We start from the raw sequence: 22,022 nt of genomic DNA on the forward strand, positions 1-22,022 counted from the left end.
GGGGATTGTTAGCTACTCACCACCTGCCTTATGCCTTGACACATCCCTACCCACCCACCCATAGGCCAAGACCCAACTGGGTGAGCCAACAGCAGGCCCCAGCATGTGCCACCTGGGGCATGCCAGGGCCTGGACCCTCTGGTACCCTGGAGGACAGTCATGCTGCCAGCACCCCATCCCCCCAGCCCCCCGCTGGAAGCCTGACAGACACTGTCACTCCCCTCCTCACATGTTCCTGGGAGGCAGGTCTGGGGGCCCCTCCTCAGGAGGGGCTAGGGTGGCCTCACTCTTCCTGGGCTGCTGCAGACCCAGGGAGAGACTAGAGAGTAGTACTGGGTACAGAAGTCCTGGCCCTACCGCCTGTGCGCCCCCCTCCCCCCCTCCAGGAAAGTGGAGTGTTGAGCAGCCAGACCTCCACCCAGGGGACCCAGGCAGGAGGCAGCACAGAGCCCCAAGGACAGCCGGCCCCTCTGACCTCTCCTCTCCACTTCCCAAGCGTCCTTCTCTTCTGGGGAAGAAGGCGCCAAAGCTTTGGGACTGTCCTCCCTAGGTGGTCCAGCAGGCCAGGAGGGACAAAGCACACCGCCCCCCCCTTCCCCCCAACAGGGCCTTTGCCCCACTCCGGTTCCGAGTCCGAATCCTTTCCCCACCGCACCCTCCAACGCAGGCCCGGGCGGCTCATGAATGAACTGTACTGTGTGGGGCGCAAGGAGAGGACACGCTCCCGGGGCCAGTCGCCTCCCCAGCCCTCCGACCAGTTCCCAGACGGACCGGGGGCAGCGGCCGGCCTCGCAAACCCTGCCCTTGCCCGAGCCCGAACCCCTGCCCCGGGCCGGCTTCTGGGGTACTCGGCCCCTGGAGCAGGAGAAAAGATAAAAGACACCGAGGGCATTGGACTTGGAGACCCTGGAATTCAAAACTCGGGGGCGGGGGCGGCAGATTCCCCACAGCGGCGGCGGGCTGATGGGGCGCTGCTGGAACCGCGGAGGGGACGCGCACCTGGACCAGGCAGGTGGGAGAAGAGTGGCGCTAGGGGGCCGGGGGCCGGGGGCCGGGGACGGGGGTTCCACCCCTCGGATCTCTCGAGGGGTGGGGACAGAGGTAGGTGTACCTCTGGACCCCCGGCAGGGGTCGGAGCACTCACATGATAGGCTCAGGACGGGGTTGGGGGCAGCGCGCGGCACCACCGGTCCCGCGGGCCCGGGCACCTCTGGGTCCCGCAGGAGGTTGAAGGGAGGGGACGCGCAGCTGAGACCGGGGTTTTTCTTTGGGTGGTGGTGGGATCCTCAAAGAAAAGAGAGGGGGCTGGGGAAGGGTCTCATACTCACCCCCAGGCGCAGATCAGCTCCGGCTCGGAGCCCCGGGTTGGGGCGGGGCGGGGCTGGGGGAGGGGGAGGGGGAGTCGCTGGGCGGCTGGAGCTCCGGGCTCCTGCGGCGGCCGCGGCAGTGTCTGGGGGAGGGGGAGCGGGAGGAGGGAGGGGGAGGATGAGGGGGCGGGGCCGCGCAGGTCCCTCCCCCCACGCCGGCACACGCAAGGAGCGGGCGCACTCTCAGATCGCTGTCCGCCCGGCTGGGCCCGACGCGCAGGCGCAGGGCGAGAGGCCGCGTAGCGGGAAGGCGGCCCTGGGCCTGTGGGGGCCCGCGGCGGGATATTCCAGGGCGGCGAAGGCGGTATGGAGTCGGGGGGGGGGGCGGGGAGGGGCGTCACTCTCCTAACTCTCTGCTTCCTCTCTCCCTTGCTTCCCCGCAGGAGGGGTGGCGCACACTCCGGGATGGGTGAGGAAGGGCCGGAGTGCGAGGATCGTCGGCCCTCTGGGGGCCGAGGGGCAGTGGGAGGGTCCCGACGGGGATGGAGGCCTCTGACCCGGACCCTCCTCTCTCCCATCCCCCAAGGGCGGCGAGGGCTCCGGTGGCCACTGCGACCCCGTGCCCCCGGCCCGCGCTCACCTGCCTTCCCGGGGACTGGGCGGGCTGCCGCTAGGTCTCACGAGGTGGCCTCGGCCGGTCACTCTGGCGCGGCTCCTCGGGTTTGTCTGCTTCTCTCTTTCTCCCTTTCCTTTCCCAATCTGGGTCTTGAGATGACTTTGTGACTCGTTTGCCAGGCGCTTCTGTGGTGTGGAGAGTGAGTCCACCGCTTTCACTGTCATGCCAATGAGTGGCTACCCCGGCTCCAGGGGTTTCCTTGGTTTCTCATTTCATCAGAGGCTGCACCTGCCAGGGATTAAGACTGGAAAGAAGAGAGAGAGAGGGGAAGGAGAGAGGTGTGTGTGTGTGTGTGTGTGTGTGCGCGCGCGCGCGCGTGTGCATAACTCCTGTATGTTACCCACAAAATAGATCACAGAGGCACACAGAATACCAACTTTTCCATTTAATTGTGGGTTCCTGGAAGGCTCTCTTCCCTTCAGGCTTGATGGGGGATGGTCTGGAGACAGAAAGGAAGTATTGCTTTTCAGGTGAGCGGTAAATGAACTTTGCTACCCAAAGAGATTGATGGACTGAATTTATAAAGAGGTTAACAAAAGAGCACATGACAGAGTCACCTCGGGTTACTAGGGAAAAGCTGGGAAGTTGGGAGATACTTGAACTTGGGCTGCTGGACAGAGGAAGGGCACTGCCTACCTGGGTGTGTCTGGTTCTTGTGGCTGGTCAGTGTCTCTGCTGTCTGCTGGCTTTTTCAAGGGTTCATTAGTAGCTTGTGGAATGCAGCTGTAAGGTTTTGATGCAGTTCAAACTGAATTCCCATTCAAACTGAGTCCCATCGGTTAGTTGGAAATCAGTTTAGTGGATCATGGCCATCATTTAAGAAAAAATGAAGTAGAATAGAAAATATCAGAGAGCATTGTACTTAGTAAGGGTTAAGTATTGTTTCTCGACACTTGCTTCAGGTATACACACGTGGTGAGTGTGTGTGAGTGTATTAGGAAGTGTTAGGCAATGCGTTTCTGTGTGTCACAGAAAAGTTTGAAACACATTGGTTTCCTGTGTTCTCCTGTTTGCGCTCTTGCCTTCATCAGCCTGCGTTTAGAGTCATTTAAAATTGTCCACGAGGATGCAGTTAGCACACCAGGGATATAGAATAAAGAACAGAGTGGGTCTCTTTTTTCAGGGAGGTTACTATGCTAGAAGACAGTTTACCCTTCACTCATGGAAATACGTACAATGGAAGAGCAAGGATTTTGTTGGGGTAGGAAGTAGGTTGCCTTCCTAAGAAGACCAGAAAGGGAGGTGGGGTTAAGCTGTGTATGGTAGACGGCCTGGTGAGAGGAGTCTTTGTAGGTTTGAATTCTGGGAGCTGTTTTGGGTAGGAGCAAGACGTTTAGATGAAAAGGAATCTGTCCTATTTGTGTTGTTGTTTTTCCCTTTTATGGAATTGTCCATTGTGCCCTTAGAGCTTTTTGGATGTATATTTTCTATGGAACTTTTTACATGTTGTGTTGATTGTATGGTTGTAAATCTGGTGTGATCCATTGCCAAGTAGCCCTTGTAATGGATATGTGGAAAATGGAAATGGGAGTCCGTAGTTACCTGGGTTTGGGACCCCTGAGGATCACTGGGAGGCATTTCTCATGTATTATTATCTTTTTAATAATACAGGTAGGCGTGTTAACATGTGGTGGATTCCAGATCTATTTCTGCTTGTGCCTAATTAGGGTCACTACATATTAACAGACAGAGAGAAGAGGAAACATTTCAGAAAGACCGAAATGAGAACTGAATGAAGTACACTGTGAAATCCATGAAGGAACAATGGCCAAAACGTTTTATTAGTGCCCCTGAATATGAAGGGTAAAAACCTTCCCTGGAGTCCATTTTTTAGGTGCTCTGTTGAGCACTGAACATAATTATTTAGACTCTCCTCATCATCTAGAATCTTACATGATGCAAGAGTTATTTGAAGCCTGTCTTATCCCACTCCTGTCTTGGGGGATTATGACACCTCGACCCACATAAGATGGATTTTCCTATTGTTTTCGTTACTTGGATAGTTCTTATGGCCATGTGGGAACTTGGGAGGGTCTCAAAAATCAGGTTACAACTGATCCTTTTTAGAGGCCAGTGGTTTGTTCTGGCTCACCCTGGTGTGATTTTACATGTGTATTAACAATGACAACCAACTTGTACGAGAGGGCTATGATTCAGATCCCAGAAATGTTGCTCTGGGTCAGGTAATATGCTCTCTTATTAAGAAAAGTGCCAGGTAGCTTATTATTCACCAGTGAAACGCAACTCAGAGTGAGAAAGTCTCCTTGTCGAAAACTTAAAAAAAAAAAAAAAAAAATCATCTATGTCTTTAGAAAAGAGGGAGTACTTTTTCTAGTCTACTTTAAGCTGAAAAACACTTTCAGGACTGAGTGATCTTAAAGAGACACCCATAGTGCTGCCCTGAGAATCAGGGAGTGAGACTACTCTCCCTGGTCAGAATCTGGGAAACAAACTGCTTAGGCTGCAGACCTGGGCCCTACTGGTTAATTCAGAGAGGGCTTCTCCCACTTGAAAAACCATCCCTTACGTGAGTGAAGCTAAAACACGTTCATTTCCTTGCCTCTTTGCTCTTACCAATGACCCTTGCTTGACAGAGTCACTGAGGCCTGGAGTAGTGGATTCCAAGGAAACAGACTTGGCAGGAGAGGAGGGGAGGAGGGGTGGAGGAGATACCCTTTCTTTGGGCTTTTCATCCCACCCCCATCCCCCTGTCTGCCCACCTGACATCTCTATAAACCTGGTTCCTTGCCACTGGCTTGGTAGAGGTACTAATAGGAAAGAAATATGTACGTGATTAAGTAGAATTTACCTTTGCCTTGTGCAGTTTTTCTGAGTTAGACCATACCAAGAATGTTATAAACTTATTTCTGGAACTATAGGTGTTTGCACACCCGTGAGGTGAGGATGGCAGGGGATCAAAGCTAGAAATAGATAAAATCTACACATTGAAAAACCAACTTGAATAATGGAGAACTGTCAGATATTTTTAAGAACCACGATTTTAAATCTGTAACAAGGTGGAGCAAACAAATATACAGGTAAATAAACACGTATAGTTAACCAACAGATAGAGACAAGAACCCTGGAAACGTTTTTTTCTTTGTGAACCACATTGAGAACTGGGGTCCTCACTGGTAGCCATGGTAGAAACAGCGCATGGTGCTAATGAGGGATTGCTGTTGCTTCTTGATAGTAACGCTGTGAAAACTCACACCTTTGCAAATGTATCAGAATCAGCTTCAGCCTTGGTCCCAGGCTGTGCTGTTTGTGGTGCAGATATCTATTGAAAAAGCAGCTTTTTAATTTCTGAGTTTTAAAAGATTATGTGGCAGCTTTAAGAGAGGAGAAAGAGTACTTGCACTGTGTGGGGTGTTTTTGTTTCTGTGAAGTTTATTAGTGGTTAAAGCAGCACCTTAGCCGGGCAAGTATTGTGCAGGGTGTAGTAGAAACAGCCTTCTACCCTTCTTCCCTTCCTAGGACAAGCCGACAAGTCGCTTAGCAATTCTGACTTAATTTCTTCACCTGTGAAATGGCACTTACTCTGTTGAACCTTCAGAACTGTTCAAAATCCTTAGGAATCAACCCTCCCCAAACTGTTGCTCATTGTTATTTATCTTTCTGTTCCCACTGGGTGCTCAAGAATGAAATCAACCAAGAAAGTAATCTGTGTGAAAGTACTTTGAGAACTGTAACGTGTATACTTATGTGAGATTAAAAAAACTCACAAAAATGTTTAAAAAACAAAACAAAACAATTCACAAAACTTCCTGAAAGAGAATCCTTCTGGGACAAATCAGTAATGAGTATTTAAGCAACAAATAAGAGTACTTTTTGGTCCAGAATGATTGGGGCGAAACCTGCAGGAGATGGGAAGGGCTGTCAGCATGACAGGGCAGAGGGTCCAGGGAGTTCCCTTTTGTTTTTTGTTTCCTCGAAGCTGCCAGGCCTCTGCTTTTTCCTGCTTAATTAAGAAGGACATTTATATCCTTACACTAGGCAGAGTTTGTCCGTTTTGTGGCTGGGCTTTGCACTTGATTTCGCCTAGTGTTTCTTTTCACTTCTGTCACTTACTAACAGAATCTCCTTTAAACACTCTTTTGCAGTTGGGCTGAACTTTTTGTTTTGTCTCTTTTCTTTAGAACCTGTTTCTCTTGAAAGGCCTTTAAAATTTATGAAACGTGCCAGGCACTTAAAGATGGAAATTGTTCAGGTAGAAACAATGTATAAATATATGTGGATCTGTGATACTAAGTACAACATTTTGCTGATTCCTAAAGTTCAAGTAATGGTACTTTCTAGCTTTTCACAAAGCATGGGGCTCTTTCTGTCTGCTTTTCTAGTTCAGTCTCTATGTATTACAATTAGCTAAAAATGAGCTCTCAGTGTCTAGGAAGCTCCCCCAAGTTACTGGGAGCCTGGGTGAAGGGCACAAGAAAGACCGCCAACCCACCAACATGGAGCCTCTCTGGAGCTGGAGGATGAATTGCAATTGCAGATAAATTTTATACATTTAACAGATACTCACTGAGCTCCATTTGTGTGCCAGGCACTGTTCTAGGTCCTGAGCATGCAGCACTGGACGGGGCAGGCACGGTCCCTGCTCTCATGGGGCAATGTTCTTCCAATGGGACCTATAAGGTGATGCCAAGTGAAAAACTCACCTGTGTGTCCCTTAAATCTACAGTCGTCCCTGGCCTCCAGAACTGAAGGGAGATCTTAAAGTTAAACTAAGATTTGAAATAAGCATGGCTCTTGGATTGTATTAAGTAATTTCTCTCCCTCTCCCTCTCTCACTCTCTCTTGCCTTCCTTCTCTTGCCCTCCCCATCCCCCCACCCCCAGAGGTTATGATTCACACTCTAAACCGGGATGGCAGTACTAGTGCTGACCAGGAAGTGGCATGAAAAGCCATCTCTGGCACTGGAGTCTTCCGAATACCTGGCCTCCTCTGAGTGAGAGTAGAGGAGGAAATATCATTGGAGTTAGCTTCCTGTGCAAACACAGGACTCAGAATAACATTGCTTGTGAGACAAAGCACTCTATACAGACTGATCTGAAGTTAATCAAGGCCTATGTCTACAGGATGGATTTATCCTAGGAAATAACATCAAGCTCAGTCAGTTGCTTTGAAATAAATTGCAGCCCTCATTACTCTTACCTCATCTGAGCCAGTTGTTTAGTGGTGCGATGGTGTTTTTTCACAGTGGGCAGTGTAAGCACCAGACCCAGGAGATGATTCCGGGGGCCTGTAGACATAGCATGAGCTAATCCTCTCATGACCAGCACCATGGTTCTCCTAAAGCATGTTTGCATGTGATGTGCTGGTTCCCGATATACAGATGAGACCTCTACAGTGTCTGGATTTCCCTGTGTCGAGCCGTGGGTGGGGGAATCTGTCTTTCTGTTGGCTACCTCATTTATTTTATTCAGCAAGTATTTATTTTACTCGCACTCTGTCAGGACCTGCTGGGAGCTTTTGCTGGGGTGACAGTGGAGGGGACCACAGATTTTTTTGTATACAAATATACAAGTATATTTGCTTCTTTTATGCTTTCAAGTTCATAGGAATGCTTACTGCTGCCCATTTGATGTCTTTAAGTCCTTTGGGTCTGGAGGTCACTATCAGATCCACCAAAGAGGTAGTGAAAAGTCTTTGAATTTGGTCTTTTCTTGTGAAAATGGAGGTGCTCCCTGCAGACGTGAATGTATTACTTTTGTGTTTGAGGGTAGTACAAATAATCCGGAGTCTGTGTGATTCCTGAGTTCCTATAGTGAGTTCAGATGCCATGTTGTCAAGATCTCTGTGGTTTCTGTGGATAGTGAGTAGCAAGAACTAGAATGTTAGGGGCCATCAGCCTTAACTCCAAAAAAAAAAACAAAAAAACCCAAAACACCAGATTTATTCCATGTCTGAGTTTGGATAGTGAAAGTTGGAACGGTGAGAGTTCCTTTGGCACAGGACACCCAGATGTCCTTGGTGTGCAGGAGGGGTGACAGCAGATGCTGCAGCCTTACACAGAGCTGCTCGCAGGAGGTGTGTTTGGGGCCAGGGCAGTTTGGTTGGGCAGAGGTGGACCCAGGTTGTGGTGGTGGCTTCTCAGCAAGGCACAGAGAGGAGGCCTGGGTGTGGTTTGTGCACAGGCTGCCCTGTAGATTTTAGGGAGGTGCCTTGAATGGTGGGGTTTGTTATGCCCAAGTTGGGAAAGTTCTGGGAAGCCTCCAGGCACTTCTGCACTTCTTGGAGTCACATAAATGCTCTGGAGGAAGTGATGCAGTGTGGAGAGGCTGGATGTTGCAATTCTCAGGAGAGGGAATGTGGGTGGCGCTGGACTAACCTGGAGGGTTCTGTGGAGGAGCCGAGGAGCCTCTTTTCCCCCAGGGAGTGAGAGTAGGGGCCCGCCAGCATCAGATGGGAAGGCTTGGCTGAGATTGGACGTAACTGCAGCCTGGACCAGAAGGACTGCTTCTCAGAGCTACTTTTTTTATTCCTTTTTTTTAAAGCCAATTTTCCATTATTGCTCAGAGTGTGGAGCTCTTCTTGCCACCTACACTACAAATTGTATTCAAAACCTAAATTGGATGAAAGTGAATGACTTTCACCTGGTGTTTGTCTACATTTCAGTTGATTCAGCAAGCACTGAGTTAGGTCTGAGTAAAATGTTCATGTGACATCAGTATTCTTGATGGAACAAGGATGATCTAACAGTTGGAAAAATATTAATACTTAAGTTAAAGTTACCATGTTAACTCTGCTGATTAAGAGGGTGGGTTCAGGAAGCCGACTACTGGGGTTCAGATTTCAGCTTTGTCACTCCTAGCTGTGCGACTTGGGCAGATTATCTAACCTCTCTGGGCCTCATTTCCTCCTGTATAAAATGGGGCTAATCATAGTGTCCATTCCGTAGTTTTTTTGAGGCTTAAATGAGATGATAATGTAAAGCACTTAGACACATTATAACTAGTCGATACATTTTCATAAAGAAAGATAGCAGAAGAAGACCAGGTGACCCTCAAAGCTGCTTCTCACCCTGAGCTCCTGTGTGAAGTGGGCTTTGTACGGCAGAGTGAGGCCGTAGGGTGTGGAGGGAAGACCCTTGGACCTAAGCTGAGGCCACTTCTGGTTCTGCTTCTGCCCTCGGCTAGTTATGGGGCTTTATGCAAGTGCCTTCCTCTCTCTCTATCTCAGTTTCCTAATCTTCGAAACGGGACGTGATATGATGACGATGATGATGGAGAGGGCTAATAGGTGTTGAGTGCGGGCATCATGCTCTGTGCTTTGCCTGGCTTACCTCACGACCGTCTTGTGAGTAGGTGTTACAGGTGGGGAAACCCCACGTTACAGTTGGGGAAGCCGAAGCTCATAGTTCCTTCTCCAGGGCTGCTGAGCTGTGAAGGTAAAGCTGGCCTCATCTGATAGTCTTTGATTCTGTGTGTCAGATGTTAGTAGTTCTGTAAGTAGGCCACCTTCTTTTGCATATAAGTTTCTGATCATATTTACATTTTGGCCAACGCTTCCTGGGTTGTCTTAAGGAAAACACTGGCGAATAAGCTTGAGGTTTGAGGCTAAATTGTAGTTAATAAGCATTTCTGGAGTGTTTAGGTATTTCTCTGAAAGTAAATAGTGAGTTTTCCCCCACCATTATTAAATAAAATCTTATCTAAGGTGCTTTGAACTTATGCCAGGCAAAGCTATTTGTAAATACTACAGTGGTAGAGGCTTTCTCAGCAGAGCTCTTGAATGAGGCCCTCTGTAGCCAAACATGTGGGTGGAAAATAGGCATGTCTTGCAGCTGGAATTACCAGCTGGCTGTAGGTTTTTCTTAAATATTCCTCTCACTGGTGCCCAGGTGTTTCAGGAACCTGGGGATGGCCATATTTGTTGGTGCTAGGGAGCACAGGGTTGAGGTTCTGCAAGCTGCAGTCACCAGTGTTGGGTTGGCGTTTGCTCTTTTGTCTCCAGCTTGCTCTCCCAAAGCCCACTTTCAGCTGCAGTGTGGGGTAGGTAGTTTTTCTTTCTTTCTTTTTTTTTTTTTTAATTGGGGTATAGTTGCTTTACAATATTGTGTTAGTTTCTGCTGTACAGCGAGTAGGTAGTTTTTCTGTGTTACGTTGTCATTTGGGAGACTGACCCAAATAGAGGCCTTGGTCAGTGACTTGGCAAGGGCATCCTTTGGCACTACTTTGCTAACCTTGAGCTGTCCAGGTGTTCTGTCTTTTACATTTGGGAGAAAGGTGATGTGGTGACCGACAACCTGGGCAGCTGCTCAGATAATCTACTTTCCTCCAGGGAGTAAAAGTTCTGGTTTCAGGAGGCACACGAGTGTCAACAAGGGGCCAGTGTGCAGGTTTTCCTCTGTGGAGGATGTGGGAAGTGGTTCCTGCCTGGGTGTGTCCCAGAGGATTCGTGCTGTGGAAGTGATATAATTATGAAGGCATTCTCTGTGCTGTTGTGATACCTACAGCGAGAACTGTGGTGGGCCATTCCAGCTCTCTGACCCCAGTTAGAATATGAATCAGCAAAATTGCAGCTGGAGTTCCATCTAATCATCTGCGTACCTTTTAACCACTAAGGTTTATATTTAGTGACTAATGATCTTGTGCTCGAAGTGCCATCTCCCACACAAGTCCCCAAAAGTCTTAAAAAAAAAAAAACACACACCAAACACCAAAAACTACTGGCTGTGAGTGTGGACACTGACTTAGAAATAAATCCTTTTTCCCCCTTTTTCCCTGCAGGATTTGCCATCTTGGGATCCCATGGCTTTCTTTACTGGGCTCTGGGGCCCCTTCGCCCACGTGAGCAGATCACTGAGCCAACGCCGTTTCAGGTAACTTTTCCTATTAAGTTCTTAAAGCTGTGTCTTTGAGTAAGCCTCCCATCAGGGTGGGGTATTGGTGACTAGAGTGGGAGTGGAAACTCAGGGAGGTGGGCTTGGGGTCAGGGAAATCTAAAGGCATAGATGGAACTGGAGTTTGGTCAGGCCAGGTGAGGGGGATAGGTAAGGAGGCGATATTGCTGTTGAGGATGGGATTGGGAATGGATATGGAGAATGATGAAACCTCCATCCTTGCCAGACTCTTATAGTGAATCCGATGTCTCTCGACCCTGTCATTTCTCCAGTGCATTAAAACCTTCTCTTTTAAGAAAATGTATATACATATACATTTTATATACACTTTATATATATACACACACATATATACACATGTATACTCTATATATACATATATATGTGTATATATAAATATATACTCTATATACATATATGCATATATATACACAGATATACTCTATATACATATATATGCATATATATACATTTTATATATATATAAAGTATATATCTATATACTTTATATATATATGAGTATATATACTCATTCTTAGTCACATTGCCATACACCTGAAGCTAACAGAACATTGTAAATCAACTATAATACTTCATTTTAAAAAAACATATAAATAAAAGGGGGGAAACCCTTCTCTCTTAAAAATGGAATATATATATATATTTTTAAATCACATACTTATTACCATAAACTCAAGCATGATGGAAGTTTGACAACCTCTCCCCTCCCCGTTTAGATGCTAAGCCAGGGTGGAGAGCACAGGTTGCATTCCTGTTGGCAAACATGCCTTTTGGCCCCGTTCGTGCACTCATTCCGCAAGTGTTTACTGAGCCCTGTGCCCAGGGTTGGTCATAGAGAGATGAATAAGAATTGCTTCCTGCCCTGGAAGAGTTCTCACAGTTGGCCACGGGAGCAAAGTTGGAAACAAATAACTCTAAGAAAATGTGACCAGTATAATAATAGAGGCTTGTACAGTTCTTTGGAAGGCCTGAGGCAGGGGCTGCTAACGGAGGAGGAGGAGCAGGAGGCGGAGGAGGAAAAGAGGAGGATGGCAGCTGCCTTCCCAGAAGGCAAATGGGGGCAGGTCCTGTCCAGGCCCCCAGGGAGGGCCAAGAGGCCAGGCACGCTTGGAGAGCTCCAGGCGTTCCCGGCCATCGGGGCTCAGAGTGAATGTGTGAGTGGCAGGATAGAGGACCTCAGAAGGCAGGTACATAGAGGCCAGGTTGTTGACAGTGTATACGGTGGGGAACCACTGACCAGTCCTGAGCAGGGGAGTGGCCTCCGTTTTATATTCTAAAAAGAGTCTTGGTTGGCGGAGTGACGTGCGCAGGGAGCTGGTTAGGACACTAACGTAATAGTCTTGGTGTAAGAGAGTGAGCTGCTGGATGAAAGAAGTGTCGACGGGGGTGGAGGGAAAGGACAGAGGTGTTTAGGAGGTGGTGTCAGTAGAATGGGGTAGCTAGTGGATGGTGATGGAGAGAGGTTTATGGCTCAGGAGCTGAATTTTCTGTAGAAGCCATCATCTAGGCAGGAAACACAGCAGTGGGAGGAGGTTTGCAGGGGGAGGCGATGAAGTTACTGTAGGACCTACTGAGTTTGCAGCATCTGTAGGACATGTGAGGAGTTGGAGTGGAAATATAGGACCGAAAGATAGGAGAGAAGTGGGGCTGGAGATGGAATTTACTAGCTGGAAACAACGGGGATAGAGAACATTGCCCAGGGTAGGCATGTGGAATGAGAGAAGAGGACCCCGGGTCACCCGGGAGAACACCAGCACTAGGGTCCTAGCGGCAGCAAACTAGAATTCCCACTGTCATCAGATGGCTTAATAATAGCTTATTTGCCTTTAATAGGTACTCTTTCTAGTGGGGGAAAAATACATTAAAACAAAAGATTGTTACCTTGACTTATTTTCAGTTTCTGCTATGTTGTGTCAAAGGACTCCCTTAGCAGACATACTCACTTGTACCTTCTGGTTCTCAGCAACGTGTAGATGGGACATTTGGTAATCAGTGTATTCTGGGGGAGCAGGTTTTGCAGGCTAGGCAGTGGGCAAGGCCTGGGCCATAAGGTATTCCCTTAATCCTCAGAGGCCTTTTGGAAACCAAAGGCTTTAAATTAAGTCTGCCATGCAGTTTGTTGTAACAGAATATCAGGTCCTCTTTAAAACCCATCCAGATTGAGGTCCTGACCCGGCAGCAGAAGCTGCAAAGAACTGTGAGGGCACTGCCTTGGGCACAGAGAAGCCTTCCCAGGCACCGCCTCTGTCAGGGCCCTGCTAATGTGCACGCTGCCAAGCCTGGTCTGGCAGAGGCCTCTGCGCCCTGACCAGCAGAGATGCAGACCTCAGACTCTTTTCCTCTTCCGCCAGCACCACTGGGAGCCTTGGTGCAATTCAGAAGATGACGCGGGTACGTGTGGTGGACAACAGTGCCCTGGGAAACACCCCGTACCATCGCCCTCCTCGCTGCATCCACGTCTATAACAAGAACGGGGTGGGCAAAGTGGGCGACCGGATCCTGCTGGCCATCAAGGGGCAGAAGAAAAAGGCGCTTATTGTGGGGCATCGTATGCCTGGTCCCAGGATGACCCCCAGGTTCGACTCTAACAACGTGGTCCTCATCGAGGACAACGGGAACCCTGTAGGGACCCGAATCAAGACACCCATCCCCACCAGCCTACGCCAGAGGGAAGGCGAGTTTTCCAAGGTGCTGGCCATTGCCCAGAACTTTGTGTGAGCAGAGCCCAGGCACCGGCTGCCTGGGGGCTCATGGATGGAGCCGTTCTGAGAGCTGTGCCTCTGCTGAGAGGGAGCCTGGGGCGCAGTGTGCTGTGAGAAAATAAATGTTTTCCTGTACGTTTCTTCCTGAGTTGTCTGGGTGTGGCCATGGGGTCAATGGTACTGAAACAGTTAAAAGGTGTCACATGAGATGGTGGTCTTTGCCTGCAGTAGCCTGTGAGCTCACCCAGGATTATCAGGCTCTGGAAAACTGGGGTACAAGCCAAATGCCAATTTGTAGATACGCAATGGAATCTCACTTTCTAGCCAGGCAAACTGTTTATTTGCCTTCCAGAGTGTCATCTTCCTGTGTCAGAGGGCCGGAGGTGCTAAATGGGTATGAAGGTGACTGGGTTGCTGGGTTAGCATGAATGGAGCCGGGGGACCGTTTCCTCCAGCACAGCGTGGCCTCCACCCTCCGAGAGAACCCACACCGTGATCCTTCCTCCACCATGGGGTGCCCTCTGCTAGGCACCGGCTGCTTCTCTGTGCCCAGAGCAGACAGCTTCCTGCCTTGACTCCTGGGGAAGTACACTAGCTCCGGTGTTTGCAGAGCACCGAATCGTGGGCCTGTGCAGGGGGTTCAGTGACAGTTTACCTCCCATTTGTTTGTTGGTCTCCTTGGGGAGGTTCTGGGGTGCTCCCTTAGTTTCTTTAAATGGAATCTCATCAACTCATTTCTAAAGTCACTCCTTTATTCATTCAATTCAATCACATTCCAGTGGCCTCTGAGAGGCAGAGTGGCATGATGATTGAGAACACACGCTCTGTAGCCAGACTGCCTGGGTTCCAATCCTGACTCCACCACTTACACGTAATGCCTTTGGGCAGGTTATTTTGCTTCTTACACCTTCTGTTTTCTCACCTGTAAAATGGGGATATGATAATGGTACCTGCTTGATACGGTGGATTAAGAAATGAGTTCGTGCCTATGAGTACCTGGTGATAATAAGCACTTGATAGGCATCAGCTGTTTTCTGTCATCATTGCTCTGCAGCTGCCAGCGCTGGGAAACAGAGGTGAGGATAAGTACATGTCCGTGCTCTCCTGGGCAAATTGACACAGATCACCTAATGACTCCAACACATACAGATCACCTAATGACTCCAACACATGCAGATCCCCAAGTGTAACAAGTGCCTTCGACGGAGAGGTTAGACTTTTTCCGTGGGACAGGAGGCGGCTTCCCTGAGAAAAGGTTGCATCGGCTGCCTTTTGAAGAATGAATAGGCATTGTGATAGAAGTCAGAATAGTGGCTACCTGGGGGGGTGGGGACAAGCATAGACCACAGAGGTCACATGGGAAACTTACGGGTGTTGGAAATGTTCTAAATCTAGATCTGGGTGGGAGTCACGTGAGTGTATACATCTAAATAATTATTGAGCTATATACTTCAGTGCACTGTACTTTATACCTTAGTAAAAATAAATGGACGGGCATTAGCTAGGTGATAGAGGAGGGGAAAGTGTTCCAGGCAGAGGGAAGAGCATATGCAAAAACCCTGTGGCAGAAGGGAATGGGGTGAGTCCCAGGGACTCAAAGGAAAAGCCGATGTGGCTGGAGCAGGGCGAGCAGGAGGGATTGTGGTGTGGGATGGGGCTGGAGAAGCAGGGCCAGCCAAGCCTGGGAAGCCTTGCTTATCCCGAGGGCGTTGGGACGCTGTTGGAGGGTATTCAGCAAGGAGGGTCAGGGTGGTGGGAGGGGAGATACAGTTGGATTGACTGTGGAGTGGGGCTGAGGGAGTCCAGAGTGAATGAGTGTAGGCTTTGCATGATGATGACCTGCTGGCCTAGGGCGGTGGTGAAGGAGGGGAGCAGAAGCCTTTAGCGGGTGCAGTTGACTGGGCTTGGCAATGCGTTAGGATGACGGGGAAGGGCCAAGAATGTGTCTCAGGTGTCCAGCTTCCGTGCCTGGATGGTTGGTCTTGCAGAACACCGAGCTGGGTGCTCTGGGAGAGGCCGGAGGGTGGGGGAGGACGAGCAGCTGAATGGCGTCTGAATGGAGGCACCTCTGAGATGTCCAAGAGGTGTCAAGTAGGTAGCTGGATGTAAATAATCTCTTAAATTGGAATAGCACTTAGTGTCTATTTTGAAAGCATTTATGTGTACGTGCATTCTTGGTGTTCCTCACAGTCCTTCGGTTTGGCGGCCACTGGTCCCATGTTTTTTTTTTGTTTGTTTTTTGTTTTTTAATGATAACTTTTATTGTTAAATTATCTTTTTTTTTTTTTTTAAGTATTTATTTATTTATGGCTGCGTTGGGTCTTCGTTTCTGTGCGAGGGCTTTCTCTAGTTGCGGAAAGCGGGGGCCCCTCTTCATCACGGTGCGCGGGCCTCTCACTATCGCGGCCTCTCTCGTTGCGGAGCACGGGCTCCAGACGCGCAGGCTCAGTAGTTGTGGCTCACGGGCTTAGTTGCTCCGCGGCATGTGGGATCTTCCCAGACCAGGGCTCGAACCCGTGTCCCCTGCCTTGGCAGGCAGATTCTCAACCACTGCGCCACCAGGGAAGCCCTGGTCCCATGTTTTACATGAGGACACTGAGTTTCAGAGGTAACGTGATTTTTCTGCAACTAACAGATGGTCAAGCTGGTCTCAAAGCCAGATCCTATGACTTCAACGCAGGGGTCTTCCCACAATGTCCGGGGGTCTTACTTTTGCAGTTGATGAGTCCTTGCCATCTTGAGCTGATTCTCACTAGCTGTGAGTCTAGAGGATAATAATCTGGTTTTCCCGAATTCAGTGGGTACACTTGGAGCCTCATCAGCTCAGCCTTGACTGCTGGGAAGCGAAGGCTCTTCGTTTTCCATCTTCCTAGTCAAGGCATGCACCGCTCCCCAGGGCTGCTCTGATTAAAGGCTGATTCAAGGTGCCTCTGGGTATTTTAGGAGCCAGCAGCCCTCTTCGCCGGGCCCTCTGGAAGGGCTGGCCGACTCTGGCTGAGCTGCTCTGCTGCAGCAGCTGACGCTGGCCATGGAGGAGGAATCGTCTGCACCGGGGCCTGCTTTGCCAGGGGGGAGTGTCTCCCCAGCTGCAGCAGCTGCTACTCAGCAAGTTCTTAATTCCTCTGCTTTCTGGGCTGCTTCCCGAAGGCTGGGGGAGGAAGAGACCCGTGTCCTGAGGGAAAGGAAGGGCGGGATTGTCATTCTCAGCCTGGCACCACCTGCTCAGGACATGGCCTTTGCTCTGACCAGGGCAGCTTGACCAAAGCTGCCCTCTAGTTTTGAAGGGCACTCGCTGTCTAGGGTCGGGCTCACTTCTTCCCCTGCCCTCAGTCAGCAGAACATGCGTCCATCTTTTCACGGGTCTACAGGGCACCAGGTGCCCTGCTCCAGCCCTGCTCCCGCCTCCCTCCTGTTGAGGTTTGCCCAAGTCTTTCAAATGACTGTCCTGCCATCCCCCCTCAGCTCAGGTCTTCCATGGGCTTAAACACTCTTCCCAAGGTGTTCTGTGCTGACCGCTGGAAGGCTGTGGTTTCCAGGGGCTGGGGGCCAGAGACCGCTCCCCGACCGTGACGCAGGCCCTGGCAGCACACAGCCCAGAATAGCCTCAGCTCTGCTGCTTTCCCAGCTGCCCTATCACTTTGCAAACTGGAATCTAATTTGCTGTCCACCCTCCCCGCCCCAGTCTCTCAGTCAGTACCGCTTTCTTTGCTCATGAAATATTTATAATCACAGATTATGTTTCCCTATGAGTATAAACTTGCTTTTGTTTTTTTCCCTTCTATGCCCTTAAGACAAGTCAAAGAGCCTCATCTCTCTGGGTTCATAGACCTCATCCAAGTGTCTGCTGCAGCGGCCGGCTCCACCCACAGGTTGACTCCCTCTGCTGCCCCACTGCTGAAGAAACGTGGAAAGCTGTGCATTGGGGGTTGTGGTTGGGAGACCTGGGTTCCAGTTGGGCCTGTGCTAACTAGTTATGTGACCCTGGGCGAGTCACCGCCTGGGGAGCTGGGGAGCTCACCCCTTGGGGGCTTGGTGCCTCCACTGGTGGGCATGCCTCCAGGGTCACCAGACATGGCTCTGACTGCACCCTTGCCCCAGCGACCTTGGAGGGTGTGCCCCTGGCTGCAGATGGGGACCTGGCCAAAGAATACAGGGATCACCCTGTCACCATCAATACTCCTGGAAAAATAGCCAGAAGCCAACCACCTCCCGTCGGGGTGGCGAGGCTCCATCACTGCTCGCGTAGCAGGCAGTTCCCTGCTGGAGCCCTCAAGCCCAGCCCTGCTTTAGTGAGGTGCAGGGTGGGGGCAGAAGGGAGGGGGGTGCCCCCTGGTGGGCAGGAAGCCCCAGAGGCCTGGTTCCTCCGAATCAGAGTGAGGAGGAGGCCCCCGCGGGGCATGGCTGGGCCTCACCCGGGCACAGCCTCCTTAGCTTCCCTGCTCCATCTTCCCATTGCCTCTCTTGGCCGCTTGTTCTCTCTTGTTCTTTCTCAGTTGCTGAGAATTCTTGTTTTTGACGAAAGTTGCATGATATTGGAATCAAATGCTTACCTGAAATTCAGATCTGTCCCAGCAGCTGCATTTCTTTCCTTCCCCTAGTCTTGTGATTCAATCTTTTAACAAAAAATTTCAGGATTTCATTTTATTCTTTCCCACCTGGCGGATGGATCACAGTTCAGTTTCCCTCAGTATTTTGGACACTTGCTGAATTGTTTTGCCAAATATTAGGTAATTTTCCAAATTAGGTGGACTTCCTAGGCTCAAAGTGAAAATGAGTTTGCGTCTCAATTTTCAGCATCAAGCCAGTTTCATTATGATTTTTTAAATCCAGTGGTTTCCAGCCAGATTCGGTGATAACCTGTTGTCACTTGCTTGATATCATGACAGGCTATCTTGTAAGACATACCACAAGCTTTTTCTTTCTTTTTTTTGGCTGCGCTGGGTCTTCGTTGCTGCGCGTGGGCTTTCTCTAGTTGTGGTGAGCAGGGGCTACTCCTCGTTGCGGTGCAGAGGCTTCTCATTGCGGTGGCTTCTCTTGTTGTAGAGCACGGGCTCTAGGCACGTGGGCTTCAGTAGTTGCAGCATGTGGGCCCCAGAGGGCGCGGGCTTCAGTAGTTGTGGCGCGTGGGCTCAGTAGTTGCAGTGTGTGGGCTCTGGAGTGCGGGCTCAGTAGTTGTGGCACATGGGCTTAGTTGCCCCACGGCATGTGGGATCTTCCTGGACCAGGGATCGAACCCGTGTCCCCTGCACTGGCAGGAGGATGTTTAACCACTGGACCACCAGGGAAGTCCATGCTTTTTCTTTTTTTTAAATGAAAATGAATTTAAACTTATTTTGAGAATTTCATAAGAACCCTTGAATAATTGGGATACCCCTGGATATTATGAAACTGCTTGGCAGTTGATTTTAGGCCAAATATTTATATGACAAATAGATGCAGCTCTCGGTCAATCGAGACTGATGATCTGGTGTGGGATCAGAGCCATCCTGCCCTCTCCCTGCTCTGGGATCCCTGGTGGTTTGTACCACCTCCTAGGGCTGGAAGAGGAGAGAAAGAGAGACGTTCTCTCCCAGTGCTGGCCTTTTCAAGGGATGCCATGCCTGGCCTCCCGTGGTTTCCGGGGCTGGGAGTGGGCGGTACTGACCCATCCCCATGGGCTAACCCAGTGCCCTTCCTGGCTGGCACAGAGCAGAGCTTTCGTTTGTTCATATACCTCACTGGCACTGTCCTTACCCAGTTACATTAACTCATCGGTTTGCTGCTAGCTCTGGTTAAAGGTTCGCTAGCGAAGAAGAATGAAACCCTTGCTTCAAAAGAGATTTTAGATTTGTCCGTGGATTTCGTTTCTCCAGGTTGGGTCCCTACAATAGACAAACGATTAAGAATTACTTACATGGTTCTCCATTTATTTGAACAGTGTTTGCTGCAGATATGCTGTCCCATAGGCTTCCCTTTGTAATTAATTAAATTGCTTTCTAGTAGGTAACTGCTTGCAGAGAGACAGCCCACCTATGTATATTTTCTCTTCTGTAAAATAAAAAAATTAATTTTAGTCTTACCCATTCCCTTTGTTTATAAGATGTATTTATGGTTTTAAAAAGTCTGGTGCTAAAAAGCACTTAGGGAGTGAAGTGTCATGATATCTGCAAGAAATTACCAATTGATACATCTAAATGAGTGTATGGAGGTTATACTATTTTTTCAACTTTTCAAAGGTCTGACATTTTCAACATGTTAGTAATAAAAGTAATAAAAAAGAATGACTGCTTTTTTAAAAATAAATTCTGGGAGGAGGAATCAAGATGGCAGAATAGAAGGATGTGGCTCTCACCTCCTCCCACAAAAAAAAATTCTGATGATAAGACCAAACCTGTGTGTGAAACGTGTTTGCATTGGCCGGGGCCCTGGCTGGCCCCCAGAGCTGTGGCTGTGCGCTGGCCGATGGGGACGGGACGGTTCAGGCAGCAGGAGCCAGGGCTGCCAAGTCCACTCACTGCTCTCCACGCATCAGCTTCAGACCTGGCCGTTCTTACCACCCTCCCCACTTCTGGGCCAGGGCTTGGGTTGTATTCTATAGGAACATGGCTATATTGTTTCTTTTAACTCTGTGTTCCCAACACCTGGCACATAGTAGGTGTGTGGTAAATGTCAAACTAATAGATTTCCTCTGTTCAAGTTTGTGGTGAGTTTTTAAAGGTGAGGAGAACTTTGAGCTTCCTAAGTAACACTGTTAGTCGATGTGTACTTTGTTTTGGGGAAGGCATAGGGTACCTCTCTCACCAAGGGCACCTCTCTCGCCAAGGGCACCTCTCTCGCCAAGGGCATGTCATAGCTAACCCACCTGTGGCTTGAGTTCATTTCAAAACAAAACTGGGGGAACTCTCACCCACGTGGTTTGAATCTTTCACTATGACTGTGTAGACTTGGGGGCTGAGGAGCCCTCCGAATTCCACAGAGGAAAGTAGTGGATTCAATCAGGCCTTGGGTTTTCTGGTGCCTAGTCCTGTTCTTTTCTACAGCGTCACTGAGCACTTTCTTTCACCACTGAGTTTAAAAACATGATGAAAAAAAGAATAAAAAGTAAATAAAAACATGAGGAACTTTCTGAAAAATACATTTGGATGGGGCCACATGTACCCAGCCGGTAGGGGTAGGAAGCAGCATTGCTTGTGAGCAGCTGGCAGGATCGGGGCTCCCTGGTGAGCATATTTCCCAAGGTGTGGTGACCAGGCTGTTGGGTGTGCAGCGGTGATGGGATTGGGAGGAAGCAGGTTTGTGATGCTGTGTCTGAAACCTCCCCTCTGACTCTTTAGGTCCCCCACTGGGTCCGAGGGCTTCAGAGCACCTCACAGCCCTCTCTTACTCCTCCTGATTAGCAAGGTGCTTCCTCACTGGGGTCCTTGTGGTCTCTGAGCACTGCTGTGAGCAAACCTCTACCTCTGCAGAGCCCTTTCGCTGTACAGATGCCCCCATCTTTGTGATCTCACCTCATGCCTACTGCTAAGGCTTCCTCCAGCTGGGTGGTAGGTAGGGCTGAGGTCCCCGTTTTATAGACGGAAAACTGAGTAAGTGTGCAGTGGAATTGAGCCCAGCGTTCTTGTTACTCTATGCTTGCTATGCTTGGTACCCAGCCCCCCCCCCGCTAGGCATAGTGCTTTTCACACCTCTTTGTAATTGATAATCCCCATGGGCTCCGGAACAGTGTCCGTCTTGTTCATGGCTGTCTCCCCCATGCTCAGTAAATGCACAAAAAATAGAGAGCTCCAGTAAGTTAATGACCCCCCAAACCTGCTCTTTGACCCCTAGGACCTGCTCTTTGCACAATGCCCTAAAGACAATAAAACACATTGGAGAATAAGGCCTACAACCTGCCCAGCGGTGTCATCAAGTTAATGACCCCCAGCACATGCTCTGCGCACACACAGAAAACAATCATTTATGGAAACGTGACATTTCAAAGTGAAAGACCCTCATTGTACTGAGACCTGAAATAATTTTTCCAAAGTGCCATGACAGTCCTGGCCTGACCATGTAGGGACAAGAAAACTCCTGTGCCCAACCTGGAGGAGGAGCCGATGATGGAAATGTGATGTCTATTCAAGAAAGATGTAGAAGGTCTTCTCCCCCTCCCCTGTCTTCCTCCGATTATGAAAATGTAACCCACTAAGTAGTCGGGGCAGCGCAACGCTTGCCTGCCTGCTTGAAAGCCTCACCAGCATCCTATTCTAATAAATCACTTCTTATCTATCAAAAAAATATTGAGAGCTCAAAGGTTAAAATTTGGATTCTCAATTTAGGAGTCTGTACAGATGTCTAGTATAGCAGTCAGCAGAAATTGACATTTATGGTATATCTCCAAGGACCGGTGCTGGGTAGCGTTGCAGATCTGCATGTAGATCCTTCCCCAGAGGACTTCACCCACACTGGCCAGATGCCCAGCGTTTCCTGTTCATAGGCTGTCTTCCCAT

At 49.4% G+C, this 22,022-nt stretch overlaps 2 protein-coding genes across 6 annotated transcripts in view; one reads left to right on the top strand and one right to left on the bottom strand.

The window, feature by feature from the left end:
- Positions 1-2,084, bottom strand: part of TMEM63B (transmembrane protein 63B) — a 24,087-nt gene extending 22,003 nt beyond the window's left edge. For 2 of the 4 annotated variants that reach the window (XM_082414868.1, XM_082414866.1), the window contains exon 1: positions 1,325-1,450. The gene's annotated coding sequence lies outside the window, so the exon portion shown is untranslated. Of the gene's footprint in view, positions 1-1,324; positions 1,451-1,947 lie in introns of those variants that run through there. The other 2 variants (XM_082414869.1, XM_082414870.1) reach the window with 2 other exon arrangements.
- MRPL14 (mitochondrial ribosomal protein L14) lies at positions 1,515-13,694 on the top strand. 2 transcript variants are annotated; one of them, XM_082414874.1, is made up of 3 exons: positions 1,515-1,671; positions 10,719-10,810; positions 13,204-13,694. In XM_082414874.1, the coding sequence occupies exons 2-3, from the start codon at positions 10,740-10,742 to the stop codon at positions 13,568-13,570; spliced, it is 438 nt and encodes a 145-aa protein (XP_082271000.1). In that variant the 5' UTR covers positions 1,515-1,671; positions 10,719-10,739; the 3' UTR covers positions 13,571-13,694. The 2 variants fall into 2 exon arrangements, with proteins under 2 accessions (XP_082271000.1, XP_082270999.1); XM_082414873.1 differs by lacking the exon at positions 1,515-1,671 and adding an exon at positions 2,209-2,263.
- Positions 13,695-22,022: the final 8,328 nt, after the last annotated feature.

This window comes from Balaenoptera physalus, assembly GCF_965194825.1.
Source record: "Balaenoptera physalus genome assembly, chromosome: 11".
In the NCBI taxonomy this organism is placed as follows: Eukaryota; Metazoa; Chordata; class Mammalia; order Artiodactyla; family Balaenopteridae; genus Balaenoptera; species Balaenoptera physalus.